This window comes from Drosophila teissieri, chromosome 3R (genome assembly GCF_016746235.2).
Source record: "Drosophila teissieri strain GT53w chromosome 3R, Prin_Dtei_1.1, whole genome shotgun sequence".
In the NCBI taxonomy this organism is placed as follows: Eukaryota; Metazoa; Arthropoda; class Insecta; order Diptera; family Drosophilidae; genus Drosophila; species Drosophila teissieri.
Genome location: NC_053032.1, coordinates 26,730,493 through 26,754,551, shown reverse-complemented (window position 1 = coordinate 26,754,551; position 24,059 = coordinate 26,730,493). Strand labels below are relative to the sequence as shown.

The 24,059-nt window shown below is 49.6% G+C and overlaps 10 protein-coding genes across 13 annotated transcripts; 7 read left to right on the top strand and 3 right to left on the bottom strand.

Moving 5' to 3' along the window:
• Window positions 1–959: 959 nt before the first annotated feature.
• LOC122619025 (4-hydroxybenzoate polyprenyltransferase, mitochondrial) lies at window positions 960–2,725 on the top strand. The gene is made up of 3 exons (XM_043795695.1): window positions 960–1,094; window positions 1,154–2,145; window positions 2,205–2,725. Exons 2-3 carry the CDS (start codon window positions 1,177–1,179, stop codon window positions 2,412–2,414), a joined length of 1,179 nt encoding a protein of 392 aa, XP_043651630.1. The 5' UTR covers window positions 960–1,094; window positions 1,154–1,176; the 3' UTR covers window positions 2,415–2,725.
• On the bottom strand, window positions 2,700–4,358 carry LOC122619024 (eukaryotic initiation factor 4A-III). The gene is made up of 4 exons (XM_043795694.1): window positions 4,098–4,358; window positions 3,671–4,037; window positions 3,420–3,611; window positions 2,700–3,361 (listed from the first exon to the last, which is right to left on the bottom strand). The coding sequence occupies exons 1-4, from the start codon at window positions 4,228–4,230 to the stop codon at window positions 2,854–2,856; spliced, it is 1,200 nt and encodes a 399-aa protein (XP_043651629.1). The 5' UTR covers window positions 4,231–4,358; the 3' UTR covers window positions 2,700–2,853.
• Window positions 4,359–4,535: 177 nt separating this feature from the next.
• LOC122620866 (axoneme-associated protein mst101(2)) lies at window positions 4,536–5,393 on the bottom strand. The gene is given in 1 exon segment (XM_043798535.1): window positions 4,536–5,393. A coding segment is annotated over 1 exon segment (792 nt). The 3' UTR covers window positions 4,536–4,601.
• Window positions 5,394–5,451: 58 nt separating this feature from the next.
• Window positions 5,452–6,490, top strand: LOC122620867 (uncharacterized protein CG45076). Its single transcript, XM_043798536.1, has one exon. The coding sequence runs from the start codon at window positions 5,565–5,567 to the stop codon at window positions 6,345–6,347; it is 783 nt and encodes a 260-aa protein (XP_043654471.1). The 5' UTR covers window positions 5,452–5,564; the 3' UTR covers window positions 6,348–6,490.
• A 1,155-nt stretch (window positions 6,491–7,645) lies between these two features.
• Window positions 7,646–8,693, top strand: LOC122621679. The gene is made up of 2 exons (XM_043799628.1): window positions 7,646–7,688; window positions 7,755–8,693. Exons 1-2 carry the CDS (start codon window positions 7,646–7,648, stop codon window positions 8,681–8,683), a joined length of 972 nt encoding a protein of 323 aa, XP_043655563.1. The 3' UTR covers window positions 8,684–8,693.
• A 332-nt stretch (window positions 8,694–9,025) lies between these two features.
• Window positions 9,026–10,222, top strand: LOC122621168 (THO complex subunit 3). Its single transcript, XM_043798942.1, has 3 exons — window positions 9,026–9,178; window positions 9,232–9,766; window positions 9,837–10,222. Exons 1-3 carry the CDS (start codon window positions 9,089–9,091, stop codon window positions 10,172–10,174), a joined length of 963 nt encoding a protein of 320 aa, XP_043654877.1. The 5' UTR covers window positions 9,026–9,088; the 3' UTR covers window positions 10,175–10,222.
• A 2,343-nt stretch (window positions 10,223–12,565) lies between these two features.
• On the top strand, window positions 12,566–13,425 carry LOC122619178 (protein SGT1 homolog). The gene has a single exon (XM_043795936.1). It carries the CDS (start codon window positions 12,728–12,730, stop codon window positions 13,265–13,267), a length of 540 nt encoding a protein of 179 aa, XP_043651871.1. The 5' UTR covers window positions 12,566–12,727; the 3' UTR covers window positions 13,268–13,425.
• Window positions 13,426–13,772: 347 nt separating this feature from the next.
• Window positions 13,773–15,144, top strand: LOC122619177 (GDP-fucose transporter 1). Its single transcript, XM_043795935.1, has 3 exons — window positions 13,773–13,998; window positions 14,064–14,787; window positions 14,841–15,144. Exons 1-3 carry the CDS (start codon window positions 13,922–13,924, stop codon window positions 15,051–15,053), a joined length of 1,014 nt encoding a protein of 337 aa, XP_043651870.1. The 5' UTR covers window positions 13,773–13,921; the 3' UTR covers window positions 15,054–15,144.
• LOC122619176 (50S ribosomal protein L1) lies at window positions 15,096–16,411 on the bottom strand. The gene is made up of 3 exons (XM_043795934.1): window positions 16,151–16,411; window positions 15,787–16,096; window positions 15,096–15,728 (listed from the first exon to the last, which is right to left on the bottom strand). The coding sequence occupies exons 1-3, from the start codon at window positions 16,339–16,341 to the stop codon at window positions 15,165–15,167; spliced, it is 1,065 nt and encodes a 354-aa protein (XP_043651869.1). The 5' UTR covers window positions 16,342–16,411; the 3' UTR covers window positions 15,096–15,164.
• Window positions 16,412–16,856: 445 nt separating this feature from the next.
• Window positions 16,857–24,033, top strand: LOC122620812. 4 transcript variants are annotated; one of them, XM_043798446.1, is made up of 14 exons: window positions 16,857–16,995; window positions 17,932–18,589; window positions 18,649–18,906; window positions 18,974–19,137; window positions 19,198–19,611; window positions 19,692–19,742; window positions 19,812–19,868; window positions 19,939–20,304; window positions 20,366–20,513; window positions 20,573–20,802; window positions 20,856–21,171; window positions 21,231–21,492; window positions 21,547–21,667; window positions 21,727–24,033. In XM_043798446.1, the coding sequence occupies exons 2-14, from the start codon at window positions 17,982–17,984 to the stop codon at window positions 23,670–23,672; spliced, it is 4,941 nt and encodes a 1,646-aa protein (XP_043654381.1). In that variant the 5' UTR covers window positions 16,857–16,995; window positions 17,932–17,981; the 3' UTR covers window positions 23,673–24,033. The 4 variants fall into 4 exon arrangements, with proteins under 4 accessions (XP_043654381.1, XP_043654378.1, XP_043654380.1 ...); XM_043798443.1 differs by having other exon boundaries at window positions 19,692–19,868; XM_043798445.1 differs by lacking the exon at window positions 16,857–16,995 and adding an exon at window positions 17,105–17,120 and having other exon boundaries at window positions 19,692–19,868.
• The last annotated feature ends 26 nt before the right edge of the window (window positions 24,034–24,059 follow it).

Below are 24,059 nucleotides of genomic sequence, written 5' to 3'. Positions count from 1 at the left end.
CTATGGACACTGGCAAAGAGCGTTATCACCCAGTAGCCGCGATACCTACGATAGTGGCCCCTGAATAAGAATACCAGCCCAGATACAGCTTCGTTCATAAACATAAATGCATTCAGAGATCTCAGTGCTTCAGGGCAAATCAAAAGATATCTTCTGGATATCAGTTGCAGATCTTTATCTCGAGAAATAAGATCCGTCACTGATCCTTGGGCTTCCCTTCGATTTGCCATTTAATTTATGGACTGATGGCAAAGGTTCGACAATCGATTCGTGTGCAGAATTTATTGCAACTCAGATTATCAATCATGGGCTAATACAACCCCCTCAAATTGTTGCTGTAATACGTGATGTTGAAATTATTCCATTATTTCTTCCGTTCGATCACGGTTTTATGGCTCTAGCCGGGTACGTTCATAAGTAGGTACATATATGCCCATATACCGGCACGGGAGCGATAGCAACCGTCGGTCGGCGGATCGCCGGAGGTCTGCCTTAGTCCACTTGGCTTTCGTAGAGTGTTATTTCTTACTGTGCTATTTCTAACTGGGATCGAATGTCGCCGAAATTGATAGCCGTGCGCAAATCTTCTGCGGCCGTGTGCAAAAGGTCTACGGACATTCCTGCGCCGTGTGCCAATTTCGAAAATGGGTGCCGCGTGCAAAAATTAACGATATTGCAGAGGGGTAAGTGGTTGGGTTATTAGTTTAGAGCGAAAGCTTTTGCTAAACCGCGTAGGTGGGAAAAACTGTAACTTACTGAAGATAGTTTAGCTTTAGCTATTGCAATTGGTAAAATGAAAGCGTACGTTTACGTATATTTAGTTTTGTGGATAGATATAAAAGAAATACATATGTAAAAAACAACTTAGAAATTAAAAATTTACAAAAATTACTTTAAACTCAAATGTTTTTGGTATAAACTGAAAAATTAGTTTTTGGAATTTAAATTCGTAATTTAAGCGCCAAGTTTGGCGCTGCCACCAGATACAAATCATTTTTCATCTGACTGGCATCTCTTTGCCTACCTCCACCCGGATGGCAACGCTTCGACATTCCCAACCAAAGTTCCACTAAACATCTTGCCATTTTTTTATTGTGAGTTTACGAATAAATACCACTTAGTATAGCGTGACTTAATGCTTAAGTTATTCCAGGTGCTTGTGCAAGGCAAATCGCAATGTATGCGCTACGACACCTGCGACTCCAGAGCGCACAGCACCTCCGCAGCTCTTATGCAGCGGCGGCAACAACAAAACACATGCTGCCCCGGCAACCAGCGCGTGTTCTGATTGGAGATTGGAGCACCTGGGATAAGTACCACGTACAGGATGTATACTCCAGGAGTTCGAGTACCGCCACTGAGCCCGTGAAGCCGCAAACGCCGCTGCAGGAACTGGTGGCAGCCGCCAAACCCTATGCCCAACTGATGCGAATCGACCGGCCTATTGGCACCTACCTCCTCTTCTGGCCCTGCGCCTGGAGCATAGCGCTCAGCGCGGATGCGGGCTGCTGGCCGGACCTCACCATGCTGGGCCTGTTTGGCACCGGGGCACTGATAATGCGAGGCGCCGGGTGCACCATCAACGATCTCTGGGACAAGGACATCGATGCCAAGGTGGAGCGCACAAGATTACGGCCCTTGGCCTCGGGACAAATCAGCCAATTCGATGCCATAGTATTCCTCTCGGCGCAGCTTAGTCTGGGTCTTTTGGTGCTGGTGCAGCTCAACTGGCAGTCCATATTGTTGGGCGCCAGTTCGCTGGGCCTCGTAATCACCTATCCACTCATGAAGAGAGTCACCTACTGGCCCCAGCTGGTTCTGGGCATGGCCTTCAACTGGGGTGCCCTACTGGGATGGTGTGCCACCCAGGGCAGTGTTAACCTGGCCGCCTGCCTGCCGCTGTACCTCTCCGGTGTATGTTGGACCATTGTCTACGACACCATATACGCCCACCAGGACAAGCTGGATGACCTGCAGATCGGCGTGAAGTCCACGGCTCTGAGATTTGGCGAGAACACCAAGGCCTGGCTGTCTGGATTCACGGCAGCCATGCTGACGGGTCTTTCCGCCGCTGGCTGGGCTTGCGATCAAACGGTGCCCTACTACGCGGCTGTTGGAATAGTGGGTGCCCATCTAGTGCAGCAGGTATTCCTTGTTATATAAGCATGCAGAAAGTTACTTATTCAAGTCGTTTTAAACTCCAGATCTACTCCCTCAACATTGACAACCCCAGCGACTGTGCCAAGAAGTTCCTGTCGAACCATCAAGTAGGACTCATTCTCTTCCTCGGCATTGTTCTGGGCACCCTCCTGAAATCAGACGAAACCAAGAAACAGCGTCAATCCTCACTGACAACATCGACGGCCAGCTCATACGTTCCAGCGCTGCCGCAAAAGCCAGAAGTTATAAGCTGAGATAAGCCAGACGAGCGGAGATTGTAGTGTTATTTAATGTTTATAGCGCGCTTTTTGATTCGCCAAAACCAAAGTCTCTAGGTATCTGATTAGGTAAAACCTTGTAAATAGGCTTATGACAATTTTTTAGCTCATTTGCAATAGGTTAAGTCTTAAAAAATATTGCTAAGTGCACACCTCACTTGAACATCAATTAATTGTTAATTGTAAGTGCCCGCCTTGACGTAAGAATTTACGTAAATCACCCATCCCCTGTACCCCTAACCCATTTGAAAAACAAACTGGTTTCTGTATTAAATTCTTACGTGTTATTTATTATTATTATACAGATTTTGGTTGTCTATTGAAATTCAAATACTCTTCAAATGTATTTACTTCATTCGTTTGTTGTTACGGCTAGGAAAAGTGCGTTACATAAAAGTAATGATAGAATATTAGTTTATATCAAGTCAGCCACGTTCATGGGCATCTCGTCGATTTGTGTGGAGTAGTACTGTTCAATATCGCGCAGAATGCGAATATCGTCCGATTTAACAAAGTTAATAGCAACACCCTTGCGTCCGAAACGACCAGACCGACCGATGCGATGGATGTACAGCTCACGATTGTTAGGCAAATCGTAGTTGATGACCAGCGACACCTGCTGCACATCGATACCTCGAGCCCACACATCGGTGGTGATGAGGACTCGCGACTGACCGGCTCGGAACTCCTTCATGATCTCGTCACGCTCCTTTTGCGGCATATCGCCGTGCATGGAGCTCACTGTAAAGTTAGCCTCGCGCATCTTCTCCGTCAGCCAGTCCACCTTACGTTTTGTGTTGCAGAAGATGACGGCCTGTGTAATGGTCAAGGTGTCGTACAGATCGCACAGAGTATCGAATTTCCATTCTTCGCGCTCCACGGCAACGAAGAACTGCTTGATGCCTTCCAGCGTCAATTCGTCACTGTGAGGGAGAGAAATTTATGAATCACAGTACAGTATTGGATCAGCAAAATCCTTACCGTTTGACCAAGATGCGAATGGGATCTGTCATGAATTTGGAGGTCATCTCGAGTATCTCGTGGGGCAAGGTGGCCGAGATGAGCACCACCTGAGTGGCTGGTGGCAGGTAGCGATACACATCGTATATCTGTTCCTTGAACCCCTTGTTAAGCATCTCATCAGCTTCGTCCAGCACTAGCATCTTGATGGCTCTATAAGATGCACATAAAATTACAATACTGTTCGATCGCCTATAATGAAAATTACCTACCTTGTTCGCAGCACCCGTCGCTTGATCATGTCGAACACTCGTCCTGGAGTGCCGCTCACAATGTGTTGCCCGTAGTCGAGCTTTCTGATGTCCTCGCCCAGGTTGGTGCCACCGATGCACACATGGCATTGCACATTCATCATGTCGCCGAGGGCGAGAATGACTTTCTGGATCTGCACTGCCAACTCGCGGGTGGGCGACAGGCACAGAACCTGCGTCTCCCGCAGCGTGGTGTCCAAGCTCTGCAGGATGGAGATGGAGAAGGTTGCGGTTTTGCCCGTACCCGATTGTGCCTGGGCAATCACATCCCTTCCTTTGACGATTGGCTTAATGCTCCTTTGCTGAATGGCCGAGGGTTTCTCGAAACCTTGAGAGTGCAGAGAGTTGGATTAATTTCAGACCGGCAATAGGTATACACACCACTCACCGTACGCGTATATGCCGCGTAGCAGCTCCTCCTTCAGATTCATGGCGTTGAAGGTGGGAATCACCTCCACATCCTCGCTTGTCTCGAACTCCACGTTCGAGAGGTCCTCCGCCTGGGCATTCTTGCGCGCCATGTTTGCTGCTCGTTTGTGTGTGGTTTTAGCTGATTTCAATAAATATTTACGCTTTTTCGGCTAATTTTTCCAACTTTCACAGAAAAAAAATGCGGTCCGCTTGTTAGAGGTGGCCTATCGCTTAAGACTAGTTACCGACTGCTCAGCAACAATCGATAGTTGAGTCGGCGTCGATAGGGCCTTTGGTACAGTATCGGTATATATTTTGACTTATTTCGCGAAGTGGCAGCACTGTTATTGGGCGCGTTTATTTATAGCGTTTAAAAGATCGAAAACTTTAAATAATAAGCAAAACCAATTCTGAATATAATGGTATTTTACGGTGTTTATAACAAAATATAATAACAAAATATGATAACAAAACAACCAACTCAACTTCTTTTTGCCGGCCTGCTACTTCTTCTTCTTCTCCGCAGGAAGCTCTCCAGCGACTTAAGATCCTTTCGCTTCAGCATCTTAATCCTGTGCACTAGTTTCTGCACAGTTTCGATCCGCTGTTGGGCCTCCTTGGCGGCGTCACTGGCCTTCTTAGCGTTCTCCTTATTTCGCTCCAGATCCGTCTGAGCCTGCGACATGCAGTTATGGAGCTCTTCCACCCGCCTCTTGGCCGCTTCGAGGAGACTGCGCTTTTCCGCCGCCTCCTTTTGGGCACTGAGGGCCACCCGCCGGATGTTGTCGAGATTGCTGCCCACTTCCTGCAACAGACTTTGCATAACGGCCACAGATTTGCACAGCTTGTCGCGAATTCCTTTGGTCGTCTTTGACGAACCCGAACTGGCAGCAATGGCTCGTTGGATTTCCTCGACGACCCTCTTCGTTTCGGCCTGACTTTTGGTGAGTTCATCCAGAAGCTGCTTTTTACCATTAAGAGCCGCCTCCGCAGCCTTAGCCGCCTGCAACGCTCTGTCCGCCAGCATCGCTCGAGCCCGCTGACCCGCCACCTCCGCGGCGCTCAGCTGGGCATCCTTGGCGTCCTTCGCATCCTTGGCCGCCTTCGAGGCCACCTGGCTGGCTTTCATGTTCGCCTTGCAGGGAATGGAGCCGGGCTTGAAGCGCGGATCGTTCCGTTGGGCAGAATGCGCGGTGCTCGTCAGCAGGATGTTCATCAGCAGCAACATGGTAACCAGGGACTCGCAACGCATGGGGAATCTCGCATCTTACATAAATCTCAAGGCCCATCAGGAAGTCGAAATGTGGAGATTTTCACTGGGATCTGGCAGTTCCACAGTTCAAAGCACTAATATCAATGTGTACAATTTTCTATAAATATTTGTCAATTGAAGCTTATATTTTCAAAATATCTATAGAGATCTCTTTACTTTTTCGAGTTAAGCATGAAGATAGCACCCATCGCATTCCTACTGTTCTTCTTGTTCTTGGATCTTTCTGTGGGCCATAAGTTGCCGCAGTCCTCCAATGAGATTGCTGGCTTGATGCCGGATAATCAGTGTGACGACAATGGTGCCTCGTCAACCTCCAAAGTTAGCTCGTGCGGAATCAAAATACATGGGAATTCTAAGATGAAGGCCTCCAGCATTGCCCAGAAGGCGGCCAAGGAAGCCAAGGAGGCATCCGATGCCCAGTTGGACGCAGCTGAGGCCGCAGCCCGCCAGGTGAAGCAGCAACTGGCCGACAAGGCACAGGCCGCAGCCAAGGCGGCAGAAGCTGCACTGGCCGGCAAGCAGCAAATTGTGGAGCAACTGGAGTCCGAGGTGCGGGAGGGGGAGCTGGTGGTCCAGGAGGAGAGCGCCCTGCTGCAGACCACCCAAGCCACTTTTGCGGCGGCCGGGCAGGCAGCCAAACAGGCGGCAGATCAGCTGAACACCATCACGCAGGCGGTGAAGAATGCGCAGGAAAATGTGCTCAACTCGGAGCAAGTGGCCAGTGGCGCTCAGCAGGAGCTGGGCGAGAAGCAGCAGCTCGTGGATGCGGCCAAGAAGCGGGTGGAGCTGCTACTCCGCCAGCTGGAGGTGGCGCGTGTGGATTTCAAGAACACCAAAAGTGCCGCCGAGAAGGCAGCCTGTGCTGCCCAGGAGGCCAGACAACGAGCCACCAGGGAGCGCAGGAAGGCGGAACTGAGGCACTTGCTCCGACTGAAGCGGGGACACGCCCACTGAGCTCACGGCTTGTTCTATTTCATAATTGGATGTACTTGGATGCAGAAGTTAATCCATAAACGAAACCGTTTAAGGAAGTAGTATATGAACTCTTATATTTTAAAGGTCATATGCAAGATCTTAATTAAAAACTCCAAAGATTATCCTCAAGTTTATGATGCAATTAGGGGCTACGGGGCGTATACTCAACGCGCCCCGCTAAACTTCCGAACACTCCTCCGTGTTCACACGCGGATTTGCGAGGAAGCGAACAATCATCGCGCACCATCCATCTTTCGTCATATGCAATATGCAGTCTCACCCGGAGCAGGCATTTAAAGCGTCTCATGGCAATTAGACGCTCTGCCATAATTGCGGCCACAAATTATCCAATCGAGCAGCCTGGTAGCATTGACCCAGCACCATCATTGTTGGCTGATGGTGCATGCATGACCAGATCGCGAAGCAAGCCAACTGCCAACAGCCAAAGCCAACGGGTTTGCACTTTCTTTCGGCGACCCGACCAGTTTGTTTATAAATACATGGCGCCTCTGGTGGCCAACTGGCAATCGTCGTCGAGTCTCCACCGGATTTACTAAGCCCACTTGCCCTAGCTCCCAGCTGCCAGCTTTTCCGAGTGCGAAAGTAAAAGCGTTTTTCAGCGAACTCGTCTATCCACATTGGCTCCACTTGGCGGACGATCCTCCACTGGAGTCATAAGCATTTCATCTCTGGTCCGCACAGGACGTGCGTGTCGGTCAAGTCGAAGTCAAAGTCGAGTTCCAGATCGAGGTTGAGCTTGAGATTGAGAGGTGCGTTGGTGTCAAAACTGAGTGATTTGTGTGTGATTTATGTGTGATTTGTGTGTGCCTAGTGTGCTGTCCAGTTTGGCTGGCCTTAAAACTAAACAGGTTCTCCTGGAACCCGTGGAACATATCATTCCGTGACACACTAACGACTTACCGGTCATCCTAGAGCAAAGAAAGTGCCGCACCATATATTAGCTAATAGGCAAAGCGGCTATGCAACAATAAAAGTGGGACATCTCATAACGAGCTTATTGCAAATGCTTAAGTGCAAATGTGTGCATTCAAATACTAACTAGCTAACTATACTGAAAGGCATATAGGTGGAAGACAATGAATACCTGATCTTACCAACTGAGATTATTATCCCCATCAAAACGAAATTTGTTTTCTTCCAGCACTCGGTGTGCGACACAGGAACACATAAGCTTACGCCTGCGGTGATCACGAGTCTTCCGGTTGTGCGACTTCCTTTCAGCTGCTGCCAGCTGCTCCATTGCATAAGCACCTGAGATGCCATCGCTGCTGCACCTCCTGCTCCTGGCGCTGTTTTTGGGTGAGTCGCACACGACTTCCTCATGCAAATCTGGCTAAGTTGGGACTTTCCCCCTCTCTGATTTAGTGGCCGTGCCGACGCAGGGTCGCAAGATCAAACGGAAGGAGCCACACTATCACCATCACGTCAATGTGCCGCCGCCACCACCGCCTCCATCGCCCCATGGACCGGGTCCAGTGCCCCAGCAAACGGCGGTGATCGAGCACGAGGTGCCGCCGTACACCTACGAGGCCATTAACCACGACGAATTCGAGCCGGCCAAGGTGAAGCTCTCCCACTTCGAAGGCTCCTCCGACTACATAGTGCACTCTCACAGCGGAGGCGGACTAGGAGGAGGAGGAGGTTACCTCGCCGACAATGGACTGCGCAGCATAGCGAAGGGTTCAGCGGATCAGGCCCTGTCCGCAGTGGCCAGTCAAAATGCGGCAGGGAAGCAGGCATCCTACGTGGCCAAGAGTACTCTGGCGCAGGCGGCAGCTCAGGCAGCCGGCACAGCTGTGGCCGTGCTGAAGGGCAAGGAGGTGCTGCTGCATCGGCTGGAGGATCAGAGTGTGGAGGCGCACAAGGCCATGGAGAACGAGCTGACCCAGCTGCAGCAGGCCAAGCGATCCGCCAAGGCAGCCCAATATGCCGCCCAGCAGGCCATTAACCATGTCAGTGTCCTCACTGCCGCACTCAACAATGCGCAATCCGCATCGGAGTTGGCCCAGAAGGCGGCATCCGAGGCGGCTGCCGAGCTGGCCTCCCAAATCGATATGGTGGCCCAGGCCAAGACCAAGCTGGAACACGCTGAATCGCATGCTTATGCAGCTCGACTGGACTACGAGGAAACGCGAGATGCCGCGGAGAAGGCTACCTTGTCCGCCCAGGAGGCGCACTTGAATGCCAACGATGCCGCCTTGCATGCCAACGTGGAGCTCGCTGAGAATGTGCATATCCACGACAAGAGCGATCGGAATGTGCGGGAACCGCCGCGAAACCACAGACATCAGTAGTGCACTGCACCACGCTAGGCTTTTAATTCTTATTTATTTGTTTTCCTTAATTAAGGTTTGTTTTGCTGCAGCGATGCAATAAAGTTTTGTTGACACTAAGCTCTCTCTTGTTTAAGTGCTTCAAGCGCAAACAATAGCGTGATTAATCGCACAAGGTATGCAGAAAGCTGGAGTGTTGGCAAAAACTTGTTTATAAACTTAACTTCGAAAACTGTAAGATATGGAACATTTGAATATTTGAATTAGCCGCCAAATCACCAACAGCAATCGTTGGTGTGAGTCCTAGCTAAGTCCAGCTTGTGACCACTGCTTGTGGTAGTATAATTTGGTTACTGGCCCACGGTCACATTGTTGTTTAGATTTTATAAGAAAAAGCCGGGTAAAATATAAATAAACCTTTTAACAATGAGTCGCACGGAGCAGACCTTCGACGACCTGAAGTCGTACTTCCGCAGTCACAGCAAAATCCGCGAGCAGCGGGCGCACATGTCCAAGGTGAGCACGATGGCCCCAAAAACGAAATTCTCTGACCGAAATCCCGACCACAGGTTCACTCCGTCTGCTGGAACGCCGATGGTCGCCACCTGGCCTCCGGGTCCTTTGACAAGACGGTGGCCGTCTACTCGCTGGAGCGGGATCGCTTCGTCAAGGGCAGCATGTACCGCGGACACACGGCGTCCGTGGACCAGCTGTGCTGGCATCGCAGCAATCCCGACCAGTTTGCCACCGCCAGCGGCGACAAGACGGTGAGGATCTGGGACATACGGGCCGGGAAGTGCGTTTCGGTGACCAACACCAAGGGGGAGAACATCAACATTGCCTGGTCGCCGGATGGCAAGACGATTGCCGTGGGCAACAAGGAGGATCTGATCACCTTCATAGACACGCGCACGAACAAGATTCGCGTGGAGGAGCCCTTCAGCTTCGAGGTGAACGAGATATCGTGGAACAACACCAACGATCTGTTCTTCCTGACCAACGGCCTCGGCTGCATGCACGTCCTCAACTACCCCAGCCTGGAGCACCAGATGACGCTGAAGGCCCATCCCGCCAACTGCATCTGCATTGAGTTCGGACCCACGGGTATGTACCACCCTGCGCCATCCCATCCCCATACATAGCCTGTAATCAGACACTTCCTTCGATTGCGCAGGTAAATACTTTGCCACTGGCTCGGCGGACGCCCAGGTCTCTCTGTGGGATGCCAACGAGCTGGCCTGCCTGCGCATGATCAGCCGTCTGGAGTGGCCCGTCCGCACCATATCGTTCAGCCACGACGAGCGACTGATTGCCTCGGCCAGCGAGGACCTCATCATAGACATTGCCTTCACGGAGACGGGAGAGCGGGTCACCGACATCCACGTGGACGCCTCCACCTTCACGGTCGCCTGGCATCCGAAGCAGTACCTGCTGGCCTACGCCTGCGACGAGAAGGACAGCGACCGGCGACGTGACGCTGGCAATGTAAAGATATACGGCTTTCCGGAATAAACCTAGTTTAAGGCGCACCTGATAGTAAAACCCCTGTTTGCTTTCCAATTATCCACGAGTGTGACTTTATCGACGAGCCAATGATGCACTTTGAAGTTAACTGGGTCACGTTGCAGCTGGCCAAGCAGCTGGATTATCAATTGCAGTGCTTCGCCTCCGCACGTGCTCGTTGCTGCCATTTCGCTTTTATCATCTCTGGCTCGCTTTTATGGCCTCGCCGGACCCAGCAGATGTGGCCTCCTGGCAAGGAGCTACCCACGGAGCTGCATCCATCAATCGGCAGCTGAACGGCCACCTTTGCCGTGGCAAGCACTTGGCTTTTATCATGCAAATAACGATGCTGACCCAAAGCAGCTTTACGACAATGGCGTCCTGCTTCCTGCTCCTTAAGCCATTAATCAGCGCCACCGCCACTTCAGAGGGCTTAATCCTGGCCAGAAATTGGCTGGTGTGTCAAAGCTGGTTTTTAGTCTATAATGCACACGAGTGTGTGTATGAATGGCACCCATTAGCCGGAAAACTTGAGAGCCACGAGGTCGAGTTTTGGGCGAGTGCAAGTGGGCGTGCGTGGTGGGTGGTGTCAATTGTTGAGGCTCTTGCTTCCCATCGCCGAACCATCGCAAGTGACAAACAAACTGGGCATGTGTATCACTCTCGTCCCAGCGAAGCCATTTGTTTGCCCTCCAAGTGCATTTCCCGCCAAGTGCACCACACTCACTCCCCCCCCTTCATCCGCCACCCCCGCAGCCACCCACCCACTCGAAGCCACACCAATATTTGCTTTACTAAAAGTTTTCGATAAATTTCGGTTTTGAGCTGCCAGCTTCCGTTTAAAAAAAGGGGGAAAATAGAGGGGATGCATTGGGTTCAATCAATAATAAATATAAATCAGAGTTAATTGTTGCTAATGGACCGAGAGTAAATTTTTAGCAAAGTGCCGAATAAAGCCATAAATCAATAAAAATCACTATCTGCTTTATAAACATATAAATAGTAATTGAAAACAACGAAATTATACTAGTTAGTAATTCTTATTTGGCTTACCACATTTTTCTAATAAGTTTTCTTATTAGAGTAAAAGCAGACATTCTACATTCCTTTTACTCTTTTTTACATTTACTCAAACTCTACAGTGCCGTGTAAAACGTTAACAGCGAACTTCTCCTACTTATTCAGCACAGCTGTAAAGTGAATGTGCAGAATGTTAGTTAACACAGTTCCGTTTCTCGCATGCGATAAATATGCCATTTTCATGGGAATGGAATGGAACACTGCTGTTAACTTTACCCCTTCCAATGAATATGTTAAAATAAATGTTAATGAAATGTTGAAATAAGTGGTATTCTCGACATTGTCACAAATTTCTGCAGAAATTGCAAATACAAGCGGTCTGAAATGTAAAAAACATGTTTTTTTTACTAAAAAATTATTTATATTTTCTGTAATGTTTCTGATCAGTCAGAACTCGGAAACTTCAAAAGCTGCAGCTAAATATTTAAGATTGAGCATGCATTTGCAACTATATTTATATCTATAAATGTATATCTATCTATAATATGCCATAATTCTTCTAATTTATATTTTAAGAAACGCTTATGCTGTGAATAAATTTGTTTGCCGCACTCACACGCAAAAGTGGCGTGTCTACCGAGTTTCAGCAGTTGCTCTCCAAACCTCGAAAGATAATAGTCAATTGATCGGAAACGCAAACAAACAAAAAAAGTCGAGTACAAGTCATAAAACTTAGAGAGCAAATACTTTCTGAGCCACTTGCCCTGCCCCTCGCACACTTTTCAATTCCGCTGTCACCGTGGACAAACTTTGATGGCGCATCGATGTAGATGCGGATTTCTTCGGGGGAGTGGCAGCCGGATGACTGGAATTTATGTTGGCTGTCGTCGGGACTTATGCGATTTCGACTGCTGTTTGCCCCAGAGCGAAGTACCACATTCGAGTGCACGTAAATTGGCCAAAACTTTGTTTTTAGTTGGCTGCAGTTGGTTTTGCAGTTGGTGTGCGCAGACTAGGATTGATTTTCCCCTGGATTTGTATCCATGTATAAAATCAAAATGGCTTATTATTTAGTTTTTCTTTTTTGAAGTTTGCATTTTAAAAGTTTTCAGTTTGTTGAAATGATTTTAATCGTGATGAAAAGTTCAAACAAAAAATGCGAAAAATTTGTGAATGGAAAATTGGCGCCTTAATGTGCAGTGTTGGAAATTACATACAGGACCTAACGTTTCCAAATAGGTTCGAGTCATTACTAACGTAATTCGAAGCTCACAGCCCTGATTTCTGAACCGGTTCTTCAATTGCTATCGATATTATTATTTTAAACCCTTAAGAGCGCTGCCACTTGTGTGAAGTTGCAAGTAATCGATTGTCGACTCTCATTTTACATCTGGTAGCACTGCCCTTTAGTCACATTAATTTGCCTAGCATTCTGGATAATTCCGTCAAAAATAAACCTCATTTAGTGGGCAAGGAGTAAACAATTGTAGGGGAATCTCACCCTCAATAATTCCCATTTTCGATTACCGCTGAATCAGCAAGATGTCCGTGCGCCACGACTGGTACCAATCGGAGACAAAGGTGGTCATCACCGTGCTCCTGAAGAACGCCGCCGATAAGAACTTCGCTGTGGAGATTTCCGAGAAGCGAGTCCATATGACGGCGGATGGCTATGAGCTGGACCTGAAGCTGCTTCATCCCATTGTGGTGGAGCGGTCCTCCTACAAGGCCGTTCCCTCCAAAGTGGAAATCACCCTGGCCAAGGAGACGGGTATTCGCTGGGAGGATCTAGAGGAAAAGGTCATCGTGGCTGCGCCGGTGAAGCCCAAGGCCAAGAACTGGGACCAGCTGGTCAGCGAGGAGGAGAAGATCGACGAGAAGGAGGCTAAGGGCGAGACGGCCCTCAACAACCTGTTCAAGAAGATCTACAGCACATCCTCGCCCGAGGTCCAAAAGGCCATGAACAAGTCCTTCTCGGAATCCGGAGGCACCGTGCTCAGCACCAACTGGAATGAGGTGGGCAAGGAGAAAGTCACCGTGAAGCCTCCAGATGGAACCGAGTTCCGCGAATGGGAGAAGTAGGCCAAATATCCATAGTCCTTGTATTTATAACCAGCGAGAGAGATTAACAGAGAATAATAACTATAATATTCATATATTTTGGGCATTGTTGACTTGAATTACCAAGTAAAGAGAGTACCCTAAGAAAAACAGTGGCAATAAACGCAAAAACAGCACTACGAGCAGTGTATATTTTTTAAAAAGAACTAGGATTTAAAAGAAACGAATAAAGAACACATCTGAATCACCGCATAAGGCACTCACCACACAAGCACTTTACGAGCACGTCTCAAAATAAATGTATTTAACATAATATTCGGTTATCAAAATGGAAGCATGGACTTTTTGCCGCAACAAGTTCAGTTAGCACACCCAACAGAATAAAATTTGGCTAATAAAATAAGTCGTTATTTGTAACGAATAAATTTGAATTAACGTTTTTGATTAGAACATTTAAAAACAAAACAGCAATAAAGGTTTTGATGATTTTTATATCATTCTGTATTTTAATCTCACAACTTATAAGCAACAACTCTTAAATCCACCCCCGCACTCGACTGAAATGTTCTCGGCGAAAACAGCTGATCGGCAGACCGGGTAGCAGATACGTGTAAAAATAAGCGCACAATTACTTTTGCCTCGCACAAATCGGACTGTAATTCCCGAAACTCCGAAATGTACAAGAATCTGGAGGAGCACAACCGGCTGGTAAACAAATACCTGAAGATATTCTTCGTCGTGTCACTTTACTGGTGAGTAATGCAAAAGAGCCCCATCTGTGCGCCGTCTGCAGTTCCATGACTTCCGACTTCCACAGGTGCACCTCGATATTGACGGTGTTTGTGAATAAGCACCTGCTGAGCAGCGATACAGTGAACCTGGGAGCTCCGCTCTTTATGTCCTGGTTCCAATGCGTGGTTTCCACGGTGATATGTTTCGTGGCCAGCCGTCTGAGCAGGAAGTACCCATCGGTGTTTACGTTTCCCGAGGGTAATCCCCTGGACATCGACACCTTCCGCAAGATCCTGCCTCTATCTGTGCTCTATACCCTGATGATTGGGGCCAACAACCTGTCGCTGTCCTACGTCACAGTGGCCTTCTACTACATCGGGCGCTCCCTGACCACTGTGTTCAGTGTGGTCCTTACCTACGTGATTCTCCGCCAACGAACCAGCTTCAAGTGCCTGCTGTGCTGTGGCGTTATTGTCATTGGATTCTGGCTGGGAGTGGACCAGGAAAGCCTCACGGAGGTGTTCTCGTGGCGGGGAACCATCTTTGGGGTGCTTAGCTCGCTTGCCTTGGCCATGTTTTCTATTCAGACGAAGAAATCATTGGCGTATGTCAACCAAGAGGTGTGGCTGCTTAGCTACTACAATAATCTCTACTCCACGTTGCTCTTTCTTCCCCTGATCATCATTAATGGCGAGCTGGAGAGCATTATCACGTATCCGCACCTGTGGGCTTCTTGGTTCTGGGCCGCGATGGTGCTGAGTGGCATTTGTGGCTTTGCCATTGGATTTGTCACCGCGCTGGAAATCAAGGTAATCAAGCAATTCACGTGTTAAATGCTTATCTAAGCCGATCGATATTTTAGGTCACATCCGCTTTGACGCATAATATCTCGGGAACGGCCAAGGCCTGCGCTCAAACGGTGATCGCCACCCAGTATTACCACGACGTTCGATCGGCGCTCTGGTGGACGTCCAATGTGGTGGTCCTGGTGGCCAGCGCCGCCTACACCCGCGTCAAGCAGCTGGAGATGATGCGCCAGCACCAACAACGCAGCACTGCCACCCAGAAGGCCTGAATGCCATTAAAAGCTGTCAAAGTAAAGTAGACTGTTTAGGACTCTAGGAGATGTAAGTTTAAAGTATGCACAAACAATCCATCAACAAAAATACATAAGCTTCTGTATTAACTAATTGGAGGCAACTGCTTCTTGGGGTTCCGCCGGCTCTGTCTGCTTTTTGGTCTCCTCCCTTTTCACCTTCGCCGTGCTCTTGTCCCACAACTCTGGAACGTAGACATAGGGATCGATTTTCAGCTGCTCACTGCTGGGCGGGCTTTTCAGCAAGACACGTGTGATGAAACGTCCCTCGCGCTTAGGCCTCATAGTGTTGATATCCTGCAGCAGGAACTTGATGTTGTCCTCCAGCTTCTGGGCATCCATGTCCAAAGTGCCCACACTGGCGGTGATCAGGCCAAAGTTTTGCTGGTACTCATCCTTGGCAGCACTGTAACTAATGCCGCTGGAGAACTTGACGATCATCTCGGCCAGGTTGGTGCCCAGCGTCTCGCTCTTGGGATTGGGAAACTTGCGCTTCATCAGGCCTCGCAGGGCCACCAGCTCGGCCAGTATATTTGGATGGGCAATGATGTACTGATAGTCGGAGAGCAGTAGCTCGCCGTTGGTAATGTCCTTGATGAGCTCCACGCCGCCGACTAGCGAGGCGCCAGCTTCCCTTGCCTCCAGGACTTCATTCTGGAAATGAATTTCAAGATGTTGTTTTATGATTTCGCAACTAAGGAGGTCCACTCACATTTCCCTTGGTGAAAACAATGATCTTCCGCTCCTCGCCGTGCTCAAACTTGTGCGGAATCATGGCCATGCGCTGGAAGTTATCCACAAACCGAGTGATCTTCTCCGCCTGCATGTTGAGTTCAATGTCCACATTGAGCGGAGCATTGGGTACATTGTACATGCTGGGATGATGCGTCTCCCGATGGCACTGGATGGCTTCCTGCACTGAGTACACTGGCCAGCGGTAATAGCGCCCCACATAGCAGTCATCTTTGGGCACCTGTTTCCAGGAGTCGTCCACATGTTTGTCCGCCCGTTTTACATTGATTCTAGAGAAGAACGAAGGTTATGTCGGTGCTATGGACTTCTAGTTCACAACCTACTTCTTGTTGCGCTGGTTGTGCGGGATGAATCCAACCTTCTTCACTTCCACCTTGACTTTCTTCTTGCGGGCCTTCTCCCGAGTTCCTTTGCGGGCCGCCTCGCTCACGGCGGAAAGGTGCAGCAGGCGGAGGGACTCCGCCGTGTTCTGGCGCAGGGCCAGTGCCCGCATTGAGGACAGAATGGACTGCATTTCTTTCAGAAATATTACTATTTACCGGAATCCAAACTTCTCGCTTTGCATAACCTCGCCGGCCAGAACTGCCAACCTTTCGTTAGTAAACTTCAGTTTACCGCACTGTCGCTGCTAGATAGTCTGATCACGCACCTTGGTTGAGAACTTGGCTAATTGTACCGCTACAGCCAGCATTTGAATGTTTCTAACGGTCTTTTCGAAAATAATTTTGATTATTACGTTTATTCGAATAATACATAGGTTTGTACTCAATATCTACTACGTAAGTGGTACAAAAACGTTAAATTACGTATTTTACAATCATGTAATCATGTAGTTACATTTTTATATAGTTTAAGATATTCTCGATAAGGCTTTAAACCACCGACTTATTATATTCTAAGAGACATTTAGAAAACAGCAAAGAGATCATAACACTGGCCGTACTCTCTATAAATAAATCTCAATATTTTTAACATTTCCGATGTGTTCAAAAACGCCGTGCCGCTCAGAATAGCTTCGACCGACGAGCGGAACGGACGTATACGGAATTTCCGAGCCGCGGAAAATCGCGAGTATCCGTGAGAGTGTGAGAGAGAGAGAGGGGGAGCGAGTGACCGATGAAAATTCCGCGGCGGTGCGGACGACCGAGTGTGCATAGGAAAAGTGCAAGTAATAATTTGTTATTGTTTTTCCTTTCAACAAAACACCAAAAATAGACCGACAACCTTGCGCATAAACCCATTAAACAAAAGAAGCGCAGCCAGGAAGAAAAGTCGAGCGGAGAAAAGAAAAATGTGTGTATTCAATGTGTGGCAACAGTTTGGATATAACGTTCGGAAAGTGGCGAAAGTAATGGGGGCCGCCGAGTTCAGATACACATGATCTGTTCGCAGCACCACCCATCCACCCATTCACCCACCCCACCCACTGTTCCACCGGTCCACCTCCATCCATCCATCCATACATCTATCCATGCAGCACATTTCTCCGCGAGTGCGTGCACTTTCGCATAAATTGGAAATATTAATTGCGTGTAACCTAAAAGTGGAATAAAGGAAGTGTTGCGCACTTTGCGAGGGGCGATCGAGAAGGGGGCCAGCGGAACACTGGGTGTGTTGTGGTGCCGTAGTGCGATCGCCATGGGGAGGCAAACAAAAGAGTGTCAGCGTTTTAAAAATAGTTTGGTTTGCGGCGTGATTTTATTTGTTCTTCGGCGGGCCTCTCGACGCACGATGGCATCCAGTTGTTGGGCCAAAAACCGTAATCAAGACCCAAAACACAATATACAATACGCTACACAATAACACAGTGCATTCCGGATCGGTTCTCCGTTTCGGTTAAGTGACCACACGCGTGCATATTTTTGGGAAATATTCAAAACTTTCGCACATGTGGGGAAACGTGCTGAAATGGGATTTTCGAAAATATTGTTTACATTTCGCGGATTTAATCGTTACACTTTAGGACTCGTTCGTGTGTGTGTGTGTGTGGGTGTGTGCGTGTGTTTGGCGGCGGACGTTCCACATTGGTCTTCCTCTTCTATAAACAATCTCCCTCCCGATTTTTGATAATTCTCGGATATTCTTGTCTTGTGTGCGTTTTTAGTGGCGTATCGGGCCGAGTAAACAAACAAGTTCCTATTGAGCGCTATCGATATGGAGTGGGACAAGCCACCTCCGCCTCCGCAACCACCGCCGAAGCCACGACGAACTCGATCCCGGCAGAATGTCCTGCACTATGAGTCCTTGCCCACCGCTCCGCCGGCGATGTGCGGTCGCACGGAGGAGAATATCTTCCAGTTTCCGACGGTGGCCACCCGTGCCCGCAATCTCTCTGCCTCCCCGAAATTCGAGAGGAGAGAGGCCAAGGATCTGCCCGTCTGCGAACTGGGCAAGCACTCCTGCTCCAAGTGCCATCCTTATCGGGCGGATCGGGGCACCATTGAACCGCTGAAAACTCGCCTCAACTCCGCCATCGAAGCCATGGACGAGCTGACCCGCACCTACGCTTTGCTGGAGGGATTCCTGGAGCACCGACTGGCCACCATTGCCGACAACGAGGCGGGCGAACGGGAAGCTGAGCTGGCAGCTGTTGATGATGATGTGCCTTCCACCAGTCAAGCCGCCCATCAGCTGCCACCCATCAAGCCGCCTCGCTCCAACAATACTGACCACCAGTTCGATCTGGAGCACTCCCTCACCTGGCTGGAATCCCTGATGGGCACTGAGGTGGTGCCGCCCTTCAAGCAGGGAAAGTTTAAGCGGTACTCATTATCTGCGTATGAATATAATTCATAAAATACAATTACATTTTATCATGCAGTATTCGCGAGCGCAGCAAATCCATGATGGAGGAGGACATAAACGTGTTCATGAAGGGCGATCGTCCCAGCCTAAAGCTGAGCTCATCGCGACCATATATCCTGAGGCGTCAGAGCACCTACAGCGACAACAAGGCCAAGGTGTCCAAGTGGACCAAGGTCAAGGCCGCCTTTAAGTGGGAGCGGGCCAATGTGCCGCCTTCGGGACCAGGTGCTCCGGAAAACCACGTCCTGATGCCACTCAACCACGAGGTGGAGAGGTTTGTAATGCGCATAGTTACTGCCGTAGGCGCCATTCTATTGTTTATTTATTTTTATGTTTATCAGATACCTCAAGGTGCCCATTAGCGCGGCAGCCGGTAGCAGTTCCGCGGACAGCATCATCAGCTCCTCCTCCGGTCATATTATGAGCGATACGGGTGGGACACCAGGTACCATCAGCTCGGCCAGCTCCATGGATGATCTTGAGGCCACCACCCGACAGAATTATCGTAATGCTCTTAATGTTACATACTTTACAATTTGTTAGAGTAATTTCAACCCCTTTCCAGGTCGTGATTCCTCTAAAAGTGATACCCGCTGCGAATCCCGCGACTCCAACTTTGAGGTGGAGTTACGAAAGTCCGCCACTGACGAACGCCTGGACAATATTAAGTCCACAGCACCGCCACTACCAACCAAATCCTCATCCAGCAAGTCATTGCGAAGGTCGAAAGCCTTTTCCGACTTTGAGGTCCTTCCAGAAGATCATGTGGCGGAGATTAAGGCCACCAGCAGTCGACGACAAAAGGTGCCACCGAGTCCACTGAATCTCAACCAGGTGAACCAGATGTATAGTGATCTGCCCCAACTGCACTCGCCGCTCAAGAGTCCCAAGGATTCGCGCATGCGTCGTGTCCATTCGCCAGGCACCTCCTCCGTGCCCAGCAGTCCTTCCAGGCAATCGGATTTCTTTGGTGAATTTGGTGGGTCAAAGTGGGGGATGGTTTCACGCCACAATCCCTTTATCATAACGAAACTTCTCTAACCTTGTGGCATGTTGCAGAGAGCGAGGATCTGTCCAGTGGTGATTTCTCGGAACCCACTACGCCAAACTGTAAGAATTTCCCACAGAACGCAGATGACGAGATATTTCAACATTATCAACTTCTCGTACTCAAACTAGATTCAGAGTTTAAGGGCAAGCAACTCGAGTTAGAGCGTTCCAGCGCCAGCAACCGCAGTAGGAATCCCCAAAGCAATCCCCAACATATCCAAGAATGTTCTAACCGAAACCTAACCCACCATTTTAGGTATCAAACTGGGAAGTGGAGCAGCCGGCGGAGGCGCTGGTAGTGGAAAGCGCAGCAGTGAGGAGCACTCGCCCACACAACTGTTGCACAACGAACTCATGTCCACAGCCCAGCTGGAGCAGAATCTAACCCCGCAGTTCAAAAAGAAGCTTAGCAAATGGAGGGCCAAGCAGCAAAATTGCTCTGCAGGATCGATCGCCTCCTCAGAACCCGCAGCAAGTCCCACGGCGAAGAGCCAAAGTGGCGATGTTAAGCCCAAGATCGACTGGAACCTGTGGAGCATGGGTCAACTGAAGTTAGAGGGCCAGGGATTGTGCGCTTTGCCGGACCAGAAGGATCTGCCCGAGAAGTTTCAGAAGAAGTTAGGTTGGTATTTGGCATGGGTTTTCCTTTTGCAGTCATATTTAATAATACACCTTGTCCACAGAGCAATGGAATCGGCTGAAGTGCGCTCCTGGTGGCGGCACTACCTCGGACACTGACTCCCTGAAGCGAGGATCCAAGCACAGTCAGTCCACAAGAAGGGGATCCGATGACGATCGATGGTACAAGCACAGGCCGCACGAGAAAGAAAAGTTTGTAGAAAGTCGAAAATCCTTCTCTATTGATGACTAAACCCTGAATATTTTTACAGATTGTCCCGCCTAAAGGCCATTGTGGTACCAGACCATACCAAGAATATTGAGGTCAAGACTTCGGATGGAGAGGTGATGAAGTTCGAGGGCATCTCGCGGAAGTTCACTAGGAAGCTTTACGAGTGGGAGAAAGCTAGGGGTATTGGGCCGGAAGCATCCACTTTTGCCCTCCTGCATCCTGGCTACTGCCCCATAGATGTAAGGCGCATCAACAAGGAGTGCAATAAAGGTGGGTATGAAACTATCTACTAGATCTGAAGGTAATCCTCCACTTTCCCACAGTGGCAGCTGATCACTCGCCCACGCTCAGCCGCTCCCTGTCCCTGGACAGTGTGTCACCCAACTGCAATCTGGCCCAGGCCATCTCCCAGCAGGCTTCATCCCTCTCCCTAAACGACGTCAACGATCTGAAAGAGGTCGAGGACACCGACGCCCTCACCGATCACGAGTTCAAAAAGTACGACGAGCCGGAGGCTGTGATGGTGGAGGTGGAGGAGCACATCCACGACACCGCCTCTCCACTGGTCACCGCCCACACTCTGGTGGAGCAGCAGACGCCCATATACAAGTACGAGGAGGTGCAGTGCAACGACTATGTGTAGGTGCCAGTCGGAAAACCCGATCCTCCGTAAACTAATAGCTGCTCATTCCCTCCAGCAATTCGCGTCGCGTCCAGAGCTTCGAGTCGCACACAAATTTGGCTCCCTTGCTGGGAGCACTGAAACGTGCCGATGAGCTGTTTGGCCAGCTGAAGAATGCCTCACCCGATCTGCTGGAACACCCGTCCATGCGGGACTGCCAGGCCGCATTGCTGAGCATTCGTAGCATTTATCCGTACTACTCCAACAACCTGATGAAGGCGGGCGTGCTCAACGCCATATCCGATGTCCAGAGCGAACTGGGACGACTGACCGAGCTGGTGAGATGCACTGACTACTTGAAACCTGCTTTTGCTAACAACATGTCGTTTCAGAGCCAAAAATCGCCTTTGGACGAGGCCTGCTGCCAGGAAACCATGCAGGAGCGAACGCTGGAGTACCTGGAGGAACTCCAAGGACTCTATGAATGCCTGCAGTGCCTCAAGCTAAGCATACGTAAGGATTTCTCTCACTTATGCCACCTGCACCTAACTCTAATTCTAATGACCTTCTAGAGGGTGGCACCAATCGCTATCCACGCGACATTGTGCCGGATATCAACATTACCAGCGAGGATGGCCAGCAGTTGGACTCCAGCTCTGCCTATGCCACCTGCGACAACTCCAGCCGGGATCGATTGGCTCAGGATGACAACAGTGCCAGTGCAGCCTCACCGATGGAGCACGAAACGGAAACTAGCACCACAACGGGCACTTTGTGCCGCTCCAGTTTGCCCACCGTGAATGCCAATCCCAGTGCCAGTGGCATTAGTAATGGTGTAACCAATGCAAATGCCTCGGCTAAGAAAAAACTGCTGCGACTGCGAAAAATGGGTTCCCGCCAGAACAGCAAGACGGAGAGCGACAGCAGTGATGCGGATACCCACTCGGTTTTGGAGACACCGCGACGATTGCGTCGCAAGAATTTCCGGCTGAAGCAGCGCTCCTTGGATGATGACTTCCGGCTGAGCTCGACGACTAATGAGCATGAGGTGGCTACTGTCAGGGAAGACATAGTCTACGGTTCACTGAAGGTCAAGCCGGGAGAACTCATTGAGCAGAGCCAGTGTGTGGCGCCTGCTCCAGTGCACCTTGTGGCACTTGATCCATCCATATCTTCCTCTGCATCCACCACTCCTGCTACTTCAAGCACTCCTTCTTCAATAGTTACTCCACCCACAAAGCTGGGAGCCTTTATTCCTCCTCCTCTGCCAGAACACAATCGGACGTACAACACCAATGCCAATGTCTTTGTGAAGACCAAACGGAAAATCTTCACTACCATCCCACAACCAAGTGCTGCGGAAGGCCTAGCTGTGATAGAGAAGGAGCTGGACAGTCCCACGGAGGAGAAATCGGAGAAGGTGTATAAACCAGAGAAGTCCAGATGCCCTCTCAGGCCCCTTAGTCTGTATAAGTCCATAAGTTTGGACCGCATAACCCATCCGCCCAGCAAGGAAGAACTCCGGAAATGCCAAAGTAGCGAACACTTCCGGCGGGGAATCCTCTTCGTGCGTCCGCCACTGGCTAGTGATAGCATCGAGAGATTGTCCAAGAAACATCAGGAGCTAGGCAATCCTCCAGTTCCGCCTCGGAAAGCCCATCTATACAAGAAAAACTCTCTGCACAAGTCACACAGTGCAAATGCCAGCAACAAGATTGAGCACAAGATAGCCAAGACTAGCTCAGGACCGAGTTTCTCCCGGGTGCATCCCCCTCCACCGTCACCTGTTCCGCTAACTCTACCCAATAAGCAGGATAACACCCTGCCACGAATCCAGCGTAAACATCCCAATACGCCAACCAAGGCCAAGCAGTTCGAGTTTCCGCCACCGCAGATTCTTGCGCCGGACCGTCCAGTCACTCCCCTTTCGGAGCGAGCCATACGCCTTCAGTTGGCCAAGGCGCAGTTTCTTCAGAGTGCTCCAGTTACTCCCCGCCAGGATCCCCAAACTCCAACTAAGCCAACGGAATCCATGGTGCTTCAAAAGAGCATCAGTGCGGGCAGCATGCGGGGTGGAGGAGTTGGAGGAGCTGCTGTCCAGGAGGCGGCACAGCAACAGCATTATCATGACACATCCACGGATCAGGAGAGCGTGGGCCACTCCAGTGCCTACGATAGCTTACCCAGAGCTGTGAGCCGAAGTGCCAAGATTTCCAGTAAGCTGGGATTCGCCACTCTAACCTCAAAGTTGCGCAGGGGCAACAAGAAGCCCAAGAATCCACCTCCGAGTCCTGGTAGCGCCCTATCCGCCCTCTGTCGGCAAACCCTAATGGCCGATGTCATAGCCATACCACAGGCGTTCGGGCCGGAGAAGCCGCCACCCAGTCCCACAGGAAGAAATGTATCCAAGTCGCAGAGCTCGCCACAGGCTGCTGGACCGGCGACCATCAATTTCGAAGGGATTCCCAAGTCGCTGAGCGAGCAATATGTCCGCCAGCTCAAGGAGAGCGACGTCTAGTCAGACTCCCAGTCTCAAGTCCAGAATCTAGTCATCTACCAAGTCGGACAATCTATCAAGTCGTTGTCCGAGATAACCGCGTGCATTTTATGTAGCAGTTGCCACTGAAGAGGAGGCAACACTTCACATGTTTCGGGTTCTCAGAACTCATAAATATATCTTTTTTATATTTCAATAAATACCAATCGTGTGCAGTGAAGTTAGGATACTCAACGAGCCATTTGCGAAACGGAATCAGATTGATCTGTGTAAAATCAAACATCCAAATCTAAGGTGTAGTCACTAAAATCCACATTTTTTGTTTATCATAAAACGAAACTTTCAAAAACCTATTTTTATATCTAACCAAATATATTTTAAATATATGTACATTTTAAAAATAGAGAA

Excerpts from the sequence above, each read along its gene's own strand:
- LOC122619025 (XM_043795695.1), top strand. The coding sequence starts at position 1,177 with ATGTATGCGCTACGACACCTGCGACTCCAGAGCGCACAGCACCTCCGC. Across the intron at positions 2,146-2,204 it reads GTGCCCATCTAGTGCAGCAG|ATCTACTCCCTCAACATTGA; the intron begins GTATTCCTTGTT and ends TTTAAACTCCAG.
- LOC122619024 (XM_043795694.1), bottom strand. The coding sequence starts at position 4,230 with ATGGCGCGCAAGAATGCCCAGGCGGAGGACCTCTCGAACGTGGAGTTC. Across the intron at positions 4,038-4,097 it reads ACGCGGCATATACGCGTACG|GTTTCGAGAAACCCTCGGCC; the intron begins GTGAGTGGTGTG and ends TGCACTCTCAAG. Across the intron at positions 3,612-3,670 it reads CGACGGGTGCTGCGAACAAG|AGCCATCAAGATGCTAGTGC; the intron begins GTAGGTAATTTT and ends TGCATCTTATAG.
- LOC122620867 (XM_043798536.1), top strand. The coding sequence starts at position 5,565 with ATGAAGATAGCACCCATCGCATTCCTACTGTTCTTCTTGTTCTTGGAT.
- LOC122621679 (XM_043799628.1), top strand. The coding sequence starts at position 7,646 with ATGCCATCGCTGCTGCACCTCCTGCTCCTGGCGCTGTTTTTGG. Across the intron at positions 7,689-7,754 it reads GCTCCTGGCGCTGTTTTTGG|TGGCCGTGCCGACGCAGGGT; the intron begins GTGAGTCGCACA and ends TCTCTGATTTAG.
- LOC122621168 (XM_043798942.1), top strand. The coding sequence starts at position 9,089 with ATGAGTCGCACGGAGCAGACCTTCGACGACCTGAAGTCGTACTTCCGC. Across the intron at positions 9,179-9,231 it reads AGCGGGCGCACATGTCCAAG|GTTCACTCCGTCTGCTGGAA; the intron begins GTGAGCACGATG and ends TCCCGACCACAG. Across the intron at positions 9,767-9,836 it reads CATTGAGTTCGGACCCACGG|GTAAATACTTTGCCACTGGC; the intron begins GTATGTACCACC and ends TCGATTGCGCAG.
- LOC122619178 (XM_043795936.1), top strand. The coding sequence starts at position 12,728 with ATGTCCGTGCGCCACGACTGGTACCAATCGGAGACAAAGGTGGTCATC.
- LOC122619177 (XM_043795935.1), top strand. The coding sequence starts at position 13,922 with ATGTACAAGAATCTGGAGGAGCACAACCGGCTGGTAAACAAATACCTG. Across the intron at positions 13,999-14,063 it reads TTCGTCGTGTCACTTTACTG|GTGCACCTCGATATTGACGG; the intron begins GTGAGTAATGCA and ends CGACTTCCACAG. Across the intron at positions 14,788-14,840 it reads TCACCGCGCTGGAAATCAAG|GTCACATCCGCTTTGACGCA; the intron begins GTAATCAAGCAA and ends TCGATATTTTAG.
- LOC122619176 (XM_043795934.1), bottom strand. The coding sequence starts at position 16,341 with ATGCAGTCCATTCTGTCCTCAATGCGGGCACTGGCCCTGCGCCAGAAC. Across the intron at positions 16,097-16,150 it reads CACAACCAGCGCAACAAGAA|AATCAATGTAAAACGGGCGG; the intron begins GTAGGTTGTGAA and ends GTTCTTCTCTAG. Across the intron at positions 15,729-15,786 it reads TTGTTTTCACCAAGGGAAAT|AATGAAGTCCTGGAGGCAAG; the intron begins GTGAGTGGACCT and ends ATTCATTTCCAG.
- LOC122620812 (XM_043798443.1), top strand. The coding sequence starts at position 17,982 with ATGGAGTGGGACAAGCCACCTCCGCCTCCGCAACCACCGCCGAAGCCA. Across the intron at positions 20,305-20,365 it reads GAAGTTTCAGAAGAAGTTAG|AGCAATGGAATCGGCTGAAG; the intron begins GTTGGTATTTGG and ends CCTTGTCCACAG. Across the intron at positions 20,803-20,855 it reads CAACAAGGAGTGCAATAAAG|TGGCAGCTGATCACTCGCCC; the intron begins GTGGGTATGAAA and ends ACTTTCCCACAG.